Source organism: Sprattus sprattus, assembly GCF_963457725.1.
Source record: "Sprattus sprattus genome assembly, chromosome: 13".
Taxonomy (NCBI): domain Eukaryota; kingdom Metazoa; phylum Chordata; class Actinopteri; order Clupeiformes; family Clupeidae; genus Sprattus; species Sprattus sprattus.
Window position 1 is genome coordinate 28,685,965 of NC_137911.1, and position 10,683 is coordinate 28,696,647.

At 47.3% G+C, this 10,683-nt stretch overlaps 1 protein-coding gene across 1 annotated transcript in view; it reads right to left on the reverse strand.

Moving 5' to 3' along the window:
• slc25a21 (solute carrier family 25 member 21) overlaps window positions 1-10,683 on the reverse strand; it is a 105,715-nt gene that overhangs the window by 29,844 nt on the left and 65,188 nt on the right. The window contains exon 3 of the mRNA XM_080849705.1: window positions 8,338-8,386. Within this exon, the coding sequence (XP_080705831.1) occupies window positions 8,338-8,386 (49 nt within the window). The remainder of the gene's footprint in view (window positions 1-8,337; window positions 8,387-10,683) is intronic.

The following is a 10,683-nucleotide window of genomic DNA, read 5'->3' on the forward strand; positions in this document are numbered from 1 at the left end:
GGGGCCCGCGGGGAGTGGCCCCCGCAGTTCAGGTCCCCCCAGAAAACAGGGTGACAGGACAAGAGGATGGGTGAGCCCCAATAATGATGGTGTTAAAAAGAGAAAAAAGGGCCTGGGGGAGGCTGGGGAGGGGGGGGGACTGGGTTGATCAAAAGGCTTCGGGTTTGATTGGCTGGGGTTTTTAAAGGGGCAGGCCGAATGGTTTAAAGAGTCTCTTAAATTTGCCTCGTTAAAAATAAAGGTATTCCCCCGCTACAGGATGGTGTCAAGGGGTCAAAATGACTGCACTGATCACATAAAAAAAGTGTTTCAACTGAGGTAATCTCATATTAGCGAAATAATGAGTCACAAACAGAATAGAAACGGCGTCAACATTATCAACATAAAAGGCATGTTTTTTCAGTCATTAAAACTTTCACGGGATTCTCTGAGTAAACCTTCAAGTGCTCACGTACTTTGTACTCACACTTAAATTCATTTTATCTTTGTACAAAAAAAAAAAAAGAAATCAGAGAGTCCCTTAATGGTGTGACTTCAGTCCAGAGGGTCCCCTCCAGAAGAGCAAGAAGGCCAAGAAGTCAAGACTCCAGAGAAAAGAAAACACCATTGGGGGGGGGGTTAGGGTTAGGATGGGGGGGGGGGGGGGGGGGAACGGGGCAAAGCTTCTTTTCACCCGCGATCCACCGCGTAAGAGAATCCAGAAGGCGGCATTAAAAGAAAATCAATTTTTTACAGCCAGATAGTTAATTTTAATGAGCAGCATCATAAAGATGGCAGAAGTGCATAGCAACTGGTACGCCAGGGTTAAAAGCTCGCCTAACCCTAAATGATCCAGCATGGCAGAGGCGGTCGGTCGGGCACCAATCACGCGCACTTCCCTTTCCTCCTCGTGCAAAGATAGGCCCAAGACCAAAGCACTCTGGGCTGACGCCGGCTTAATGAGCGCGGCGCTACACCGCTACGGCGCTACACCAAAACATTAGCTCACTCTGGAGGGGAGAGGAAGCACTCGGAACCGGCGCAATCCATCACGGATGACGGCCATGCCAGTGAAGGGTTGCCCCGGCGACCACTAATCATAACGCGACTTCACTCACAGACCTGAGACATGTTGGGCAATCCTGGGTTTTCTAAGATACGCCAGGGGATATGCAGAAAGAAAGAGAGAAGGGTCAGTCATAGCATTGATTTTGAGACATTGTGAGTGAGCCCGACAATTGTTGCTGAATAAATAATTATCTACAGCTCCGGAGTCCTGAGGTAACTTGAGAGTGAATTTTTCACCTAACAGTGAGTTAGGGAGAGAAGGAACGAGAGAGAGAGAGACACGGGTGAGTTAAGGAGAGAAAGACAGAAAGAGAGAGAGAATGGTGAATTAAGGAGAGAAAGACAGAAAGAGAGAGAGAATGGTGAATTAAGGAGAGAAAGACAGAAAGAGAGAGAAGTTGGGGAGTTGGGGAGAGAGGCCAAGTGATACATGCAGTCTGCACGAGTCCGGGACATGAGAAGATTAAAATATGAAGATAGAGCAGGACAGAAAGAAATGCAGGATAGAGAGACGAGAACAGAGCAAGACAGAAAGAAACGTAGGATAGAGAGACAAAGGGGTTAGAGTGAGACAGAAAGAAACGCAGGATGAGAGACGAAGGGGTTAGAGTGAAAGAAATGCAGGATGAGAGACGAAGGGGTTAGAGTGAAAGAAACGCAGGATGAGAGACGAAGGGGTTAGAGTGAAAGAAACGCAGGATAGAGAGACGAAGGGGTTAGAGTGAGACAGAAAGAAACGCAGGATGAGAGACGAAGGGGTTAGAGTGCAAGAAACGTAGGATGAGAGACGAAGGGGTTAGAGTGAGTGAGTAAAGAAATGCAGGATGAGAGACGAAGGGGTTAGAGTGAGTGAGTAAAGAAACACAGGATGAGAGACGAAGGGGTTAGAGTGAAAGAAACGCAGGATGAGAGACGAAGGGGTTAGAGTGAGTGAGTAAAGAACAAACAGATAAAGGAGGGGAGAGCGCAGGGCTGGGGGGTGGGAACGCGTGAGGAGGAACAGGGGGACGGGAAGTGATAAAAGCCTGGCGCTGATGAGCCGGCGGGTAGCCTGGGTCTGGTCTGGGCCAGGCCAGGTTGGGTTTCAGTCCCTCCACAGGTTCCCTCTGCACCCAGGGAGCGTGGGTCAAGGCTAGCCCAGGTCAAAGAGGCAGAGGGAGGAGAGGCTTGCTCCCTCTTACAGGGCAATGATCGTATCCGCCATGCCAAGAATTACTCATCCAGCAAATAGGCTTCAACAGAATAGAACAGAACTCAATCTGGGGGCTGCATTGGGTCGTGAGACACAAATATACATTCTAAAGACCACAGTTATATTTCTGTGCAACCAGTAATGTCCAGTAAAAGTCTTAATAATACAAGCTAGTGCTAAGGTGTAAGAGTTATTGTGTCCTAATTTCATATGGCAAAGAGCCATATTTTGTTTTATTTTATTTTGTCAATGTTATGTTTGATATATATCTTAATGCATTTTTTAAGTTGTTTAGCCATTTTCACTCTGGCAGGGGGACTGCTAATGGAAACTAGCCTTTTGGCTACAATTGGGTGCATTTACATTTTAATGTTTATTAATGCACACTGTCCCTCTTCATCAAATAAACAAACTGACAACAGAAACTGAAACTGAGCACCACGAAACGGGCTTCGTACATCAGCAATCCTGCAGTGAGATTAGGCAGGGATAAATAATCCTGCTCATGTTGTGATGAAAGCTCAATTATTTTGCCAAATTATCAAATTACCTGGCAGACTTTGCATGTTGCCAGCCATGTTGCCAATCAATGAAATTAGGGCCCATTGAATTAATTTGTGCCTGCACTTCTAAGCCTTTATCTACCACTGGGGCGACAGTGGTACAGGAGGTAGAGAAGTCGTGTAGTTATTAGAAGGTTGCTAGTTCAATTCCCTGTCGAAGTGTCCTTGGGCAAGACACTGAACCCCTAATTGCTCCTGATGTGCAGTGTGCCATCAGTGTAAAATGTGTATACATCCTTGTAAGTCGCTTTGGATAAAAGAGTCAGCTAAATGACTAAATGTAAATGTAAATGTACCACAGATTCCATTCGCCAGTCGTTTGAAAGGAGCCGGGTCTGGGATTCACCATCTAGAGATGGCATGCTGTATACCCACAGGATCTGGACTGGAGCTGTGAAACCTCCCGTTGCGTTGCTTGCCATTTCGTATTACGGGCCAAACTTAAAACAGGCCGTGTGGATGAGGGTGTCACTAAACCACACAGATGCAAACAGGGCGCGAACACATGCGTGATAAATAATAACGCACGGGGTCCCAGGGAGCTGCAATGGCCCATTTTAAGGACGCCATAAAGGGCTTGATGAGAACTCGTTTTTCTCTTGCGCCCCGTTGGACGCCCTCCTGGCATTCTGTGCGTTCTGTGTCCACCCTTCAATCTCTCTTTCTCTCTTTTTCTGTCTCTCTACCTTTCTCTCGGAGTGTGTTTGTTCCATGGCCTGGTCAACGAAGGCAGGGGGTGGTAGTGGTAGTAGTAACTTAAGGGCTCCAGTTTCAGGGTCGGGGTCGGTGGGGTCGCTCGCTGTCCTCAGAGGCGTAGGCACGGGCCAGGGCCTTACGGGCTGCCTGCTGCTGCTGGGGGAGCCTTGTGCTCATCCTTACGCCGTTTCCTCACTTCAAAGTGGCCTCCTGTTTCTCTTCAGGCAGCTGGAGGGTCAGTCACGGCTATTCTGTAGCAGGCCCCCTTAGATGCGTGTATATGGGTGTGTGTGTGTGTGTGTGTGTGTGTGTGTGTGTGTGTATGTGTGTGTGTGTGTGTGGTTGTGTGTTTGTGTGTGTGTGTGTGTGTGTGTGTGTGTGGGGGGGGGGGGGGGGGGGGGGTGTGTGGTTGTGTGTGTGTGTGTGTGTGTGTGTGTGTGTGTGTGTGTGTGGGTACACCTCCGGTTGTCTGTACACAGAGCTGACCCCGAGGCCGGAGTGGATGGCTCAGCTACTGTCTGTGTTTAAGAGTCACATTGGCTGTTCCTCCACCTCGAGGGCAGCCACGAGGAGAGAACACGAGATGAACTAAAGGGCCGAGGAGCCGGGGAGGCGTGTGGAGTGGTACTGGTCACGGTGGAACCAGATGCATGTGTACTCTTTCACAGTAGCAGTAGCAGTTATACAGGACCGGTGTTCAGGCCTGGGTCATGTTCCAACATTCCACCCTCCCCCTCACCTCAGAATTCAATTCAATTCAATTCAATTCAATTTTACTTATATAGCGCCATAACTTGGCCTCTAGGCGCTTTACAGAGCCCAGAGCCTGAACCCCCTTAGTGCAAGCACTCCGGACAACGGTTATCATCAATGCGCTATAGAATATTTTATCGCCGAGTGATTTATTATTAGCTGTGAAAATTCCCAGTTGGGTTGTTCTGGGATAATCCATGGCATGGAACGTCTCTCGTCCAATCAGAAACAACTAAATAACACGATAGAACCCAATCGTTTTATAAATACATATATACATGCTAAGTGCCAGCACAATGGAATCTTTCACTAACTCATGAAAGTGAACATTTTGTCCAGAAATTAATTTGCCTCTAAGCTCCAAGCTCTGTGAGAGAACATGTGGGGAGGAATACCGACATGAAGAGCTGAGAAGAGAAGAGAGAGAGTAAGTGAAAAGGATGGATAGAGAGAGAGAGAGATAAAGAGAGAGAGGAAGAGAGAGAAAGAGAGAGAGAGAGAGGAAGAGAGAGAGGAAGTGAAAAGAATGGATAGAGAGAGAGAGAGAGATAAAGAGAGAGAGAGAGAAAGAGAGAGAGAGAGGAAGAGAGAGAGGAAGTGAAAAGGATGGATAGAGAGAGAGAGATAAAGAGAGAAAGAGAGAGAGAGAGAGAGAGAGAGAGAGAGAAAAAGAGAGAGAGAGAGAGATAAAGAGAGAGAAAGATACCCATAAAGGAAGACGTGTGTATGTAAGAGTCAGGAAGTGCTGGAGATGGAGGCAGAGACGGAGCTGACCAGAGGCAGGGGTGAGGCGTGACGGTGAGGCGTGACGTGTGTGACGGGCGCTCTGACCTGCCCTCGTGCAGCTTTAACAGACTCGGGCCGGCTCCCTCGTCTGCCGGGAGGCTTTGAGCCCCGCTGTTTAAAGCTTGTTTCAGGGATTCCACCAGAGGGGCAACGGGGTTCAACAAACAGCGGGTGGGTGTGGGGTGGGGTGGGGAGGTGGGAGGTCATGGAGGTGGAGGTGGAGGGGGCGCAGCGGACCGGAGGAGCATCCTCCCCACTAACCTAACCCCTTTACACACACACACATACACACACACACACACACACACACACCCCTTTACTGCTGCCTCTGCCTCCCAGCTAGGCAGGACGTCATCAGTCAAAAGGGGCTCGTCAAACCCTCCTCGTCCTCCATCAAGCAGCCTTGGGCCCGGCACTTTCATGCCTGCTGGGATCAAATGGAAGTCGTGTCGTCATGACTACAGCTGCCAGGGGGGTGACCCCAGGTTTTTCCAATCTGCTGCCAGCAGGGAGGAGCGTGCGTGCGGTGCGTGAATCAGGGGGCAGAGGAGGGTGAGGAAGGCACGCTGTTTACTGGGCACACAAGGGGAATGGCTCCTGATGAGGGACACGACTCTCGGAGCCTCCATGACAGTGCCTTATGGCTAAAATCAAACACGAACAACACCGTATGCAGATGCACGTGTAGGATCCTAAAAGGCTAGGAGCTTAGGATGTGGTGTAGAGTTCCGGTCGTCGTGAGCATGGAGTAGACTCACTTACTTCACGCTCCCACCTACTTCATAAATGTATAACGTTTAGCCCCTTTTTCCCTACCTTACGATTACTAATGTACAACTATTAACCCCTAATAATCGACCCTGCGAGAAGATGGCCACGAAAAACAACAGAAGTACGAGAAAGGATGTGGTGTCACAAGAGCCTCCTCATCTATTAGGTGTGAAAGCTTCCTCTGTCTTTCTCAGGAATACAGAGCATGTTGTCATGACAACTCCCACAATCAAAGATAGATAACATGATGTCCTCTTCTACCTCGAAGACAACCATGACCAGTTCACGAACCGTACAACTGGCTGGTTATTGAAGAGATTATCTCCAGTCAGGACCTAAACAGAACCACCCTGCTCAGGCTATAAGGGGAACTCTTACTATGGTTCAGGGATGAGGGCAGTATGATGACAAACAAGAGTGTCAAGTTTAAACAGTCAGCAGGAAAAAGAGAATGACTGTCAGATTACATACGGCCCTTTAAACGTTTGAAAACATTGGGGAGGAAATGCAAAGAGGAAGATAAAACAAAAGAAGAGATGCGAAGAGGAAGATAAAACAAAAGACAAAAACAGAGTAAATGAAAAGAAGACAAATAAATAAAGCTGTCAGACTTCAATTGGGACTTTTAGCACGTTTTTTAGGGAAGATCATTACAAAGAAAACAGAGAGTGTGCTTTTAACCCTCATCCTGGGAGTACGAGAACAAGAGAGAGAGAGAAAATAAGACAGAGTGAGCTCTCTACCTGTAATAAAGCCTTTACCTTCAACGTGACTACATAAATCACACAACACGACTCCAAGGTATCAGATATCAGTTAATACAAGCATTTTCTCTCTTTACGTCTTTCTCACACACACACACAGACACAGACACAGACACAGACACACACACAGACACACACACACACACACACACACACACACACACACACACACACACACACACACACACACACACACAGAGATTTATGTCTGCTCTGACAGTGACACCCCTTTCAAAGCACCTACATCTTATCCCTTTTAAGGGGGCAGGTCTGAAAAGTTTATTTACCTAGAAACTGCTGCAGTAAACAAGGGGAATGCTGCCCAGTCTGAGTGGGGAAAAATGAGCACGAACAGGGGGCGGAGAGAGAGAGGGAGATGGAGAGAGGGAGAGGAAGAGAGAGAGAGAGAGAGAGCGAGAGAGAGAGAGAGAGAAAGAGGGAGAGAGGGATAATGTGAGTGTGAGGGAAGGGAGAGGGAGAGGGAGGGAGAGGGAGAGAGAGAGGGAGAGAGAGGGAGAGAGAGAGAGAGAGGGAGGGGAGAGAGAGAAATAGGGAGAGGGAGAGGGAGAGAGAGAGAGAGGAAGAGAGAGAGAGGGAGAGGGAGGGAGAGGAAGAGAGAGAGAGAGAGAGACAGGGAGAGGGAGAGGGATGTGAGTGTGAGGGAGGGGAGAGAGAGGAAGAGAGAGAGAGAGGGAGAGAGAGAGAGAGAGGGAGAGAGTGAGAGAGAGAGAGAGAGAGGGAGAGAGAGAGGAAGAAAGAGGGAGAGAGAGAGGGAGAGGGAGAGGGAGAGAGGGGCCACAGAGTGGTGCTCTGAGTCAGAGGTCTTGGCGGGCCACAGCACAGGCTGTAAAGCTTTAGTGGGGGCCCACGATCTGTTAACTGCAGCTTCATGGCCATATACATGCCTGAGAGTCATGACCACCACGTCTTTCTCTCTCACACACACACACACACACACACACACACACACACACACACACACACACACACACACACACACACACACACACACACACACACACACACACACACACACACACACACACACACACACACACACAATCTGTTAACAGCAGCTTCATGGCCATATACATGCCTGAGAGTCATGACCACCACCTCACACCACCTCTCTGTTCATCATTTGCATTGGGACAATATGCACCACCACTGTTGGGTCTCTGTCTCCAACTTTTTAAAATAATACTATTTTATAAAACATATATTTCACATAATTCGGTAGTGTGTGTGGTGTGTGTGTGTGTGTGTGTGTGTGTGTGTATATGTATGTGTGTGTGTGGTGTGTGTGTGTGTGTGTGTGTGTGTGTGTGTGTGTGTGTGTGTGTGTGTGTGTGTGTGTGTGTGTGTGTGTGTGTGTGTGTGTGTGTGTGTGGTGTGTGTGTGTGTGTGTGTGTGTGTGTGTAGTGTGTGTGTGTGTGTGTGTGTGTGTGTGGTGTGTGTGTGTGTGTGTGTGTGTGCACCTCTCTGTCTGGCTCACTGTTCCCCATTTGCATTGGGCCAATCAGCACCATCACTGTCTCACTGACACCTCCTGGTTGGGCCTCTCTCGCCAACATTTTTAAATCATTTTATTTTATAAAACATATACTACATTTTCATCGTATTAATCATCACACACAGTCCTGATGCTGTGTGCCATTGCCATTGTTCTATAGTGTGTGTGTGTGTGTGTGTGTGTGTGTGTGTGTGTGTGTGTGTGTTTATGTGTGTGTGTGTGTGTGTGTGTGTGTGTGTGAAAGAGTCTCACCTTGTTTTCACCACATCTAATGGGTGCATGAGGCAGATCTCCACCAAGCCTGTGGAAACAAATAGAAGGTCAGCAACTCATCAACTATTTTCATATTCTATTTAATTTGTCCCGCTGCTTTTATTTATATTACATATAAATACTGTTATATATGTACGCTTTATAATGTAAGTGTAATAATATAGTATTCTATACATCATTTCTATAATTAATATGAAACACTTTGTGATTTTGCTACTTTTCTTTATTATATATACTATTATTACCTGTTCAAATATAATAATGATCTGCTGCTTATGTATCCAAGAGCTGACAAATGGTTTAATACCAGACTACCGTAGTCAACCAAAAGAAAACACAGTTTGAGGTTTCCCCCTCAGTGCAGCAATTGAGCTACAGAGCTTAGATAGTATCCAAGCAAAATAAATAAAGTATCAGTGCGAGCCACACATTGCACAATACAAAATACAGAAGTGAAAATCGCGTTCACTGATTTCAGTTCAGACTGTAGTCAACCCCAAAAAAAACACAGTTTGAGGTTTCCCCCTCAAAAACTGTTAGGAGTGCAGCCATTGAGCTACGGAGCTTAGATAGTATCCAAGCAAAAATAAATAAAAAAATCAGTGCGAGCCATAATATATTGCACAATACAAAATACAGAAGTGAAAATTGCGTTTCAAATAAGCCCCTATAAATGCCTATGAACTTAGACTCTGTCACGAAAATAAATATGACGGAAAATCAGCTCCAAATGACTACAGGTATAAGAAATGATTAGGCGTGAGGTGGCATGTATCAGGGGCGTATATTACAGACACATTCATTTCCCATAATCACATGTCCCGTCACAGTGGATCACAATTCTTCAGATAACCACAACCAGTGACTCATGGTCTTTTGGCACTTAAAAATCAAAGCAAACACACACACACACACACACACACACACACACACACACACACACACATCTCACACACACACACACACACACACACACACACACACACACACATCTCACACACACACATCTCACACACACACACACACACACACACATCTCACACACACACATCTCACACACACACACACACACCTACACACACCCACCGGCAGGAGTAAAGCTGCTCTGTGGATGTAAGATTGTGGTGAGGGCTCAGCAGAAATCCTCAGGACCCCCACTTGGAAACAGGCATGTGCTCAGACAGCTTCATTTAGCATGTACAACAGGCATGTGCTCAGACAGCTTCATTTAGCATGTACAACAGGCCTGTGCTCAGACGGCTTCATTTAGCATGTACAACAGGCATGTGCTTAACAGCAACACAATCCGCGAACATTTCATCAGCTCAAAATCCACATGTATAATGGACCCAAAAATATACATTTGCTAAAGTGGAGTAAAGAGTTGCAGATGTCTGCTGGCCATGTGTGAGTCTGTGTGTGAGTGTATGTGTGTGTGTGTGTGTGTGTGTGTGTGTGTGTGTGTTTTCACTTGAGGTACACACTCGCTGTCAGTAACGTAAAGAGGTCTATGGCTCTCACCCCCGCAACTCCCTAAATTCCCCTGACAAGTCATCCAGCCTCACATCTGAGGCCACTTGGCCGGCGACTGCATTCCTTCCTGGTTTTGTCTCTTTGCCACCCCACTGCAGCAGACCTCCATGTGGTTGGCGTTCTGGCACAAAATGGCCGCCGCTCAGTTGCGGCGTGGGTCAGGAGGAGACTGTGAGTGATTACAGTCCGTCTGAATGACTAAAGTGTGTGTGTGTGTTTGTGTATATGTGTGTGTGTGTGTGTGTGTGTGTGTGTGTGTGTGTGTGTGTGTGTGTGTGTGTGTGCGAAAGAGAGAGTCTCACCAGAATGGACTGCTTTGACCACGGCTCCCTCACAATAAACTCGTTAGAGGTGAGGTTTGGTCGCTGGAACTTACGATCAAACACCTGGACTGCCTGTGGCTTCAGGATAGTGTGTGTGTGTGTGTGTGTGTGTGTGTGTGTGTGTGTGTGTGTGTGACATCAAGGATATTCATAGCTTTGCTGTGCTAACACGCTAATGTGTGGCTGAACACTCATATAAAGGTACAGGAACTGACCACGGTAAGATCAAGGTAAATATGTAGAGTGAAAACAAATTGCATTTACAACCTATACACAAATACATGCATACACAAAATCCCCCTCCCCCCTCTCATGCTTGCTCTCTCTCTCTCACACACACACACACACACACACACACACACACACACCTTACATTCATCCAAACTGCACAGCAAACTGAACCAGTGCCATGGTGTCTGACTGGCCGTGCTCTCACAGATTCCTGCGTGTGTACACAGCTGTGGCCCAG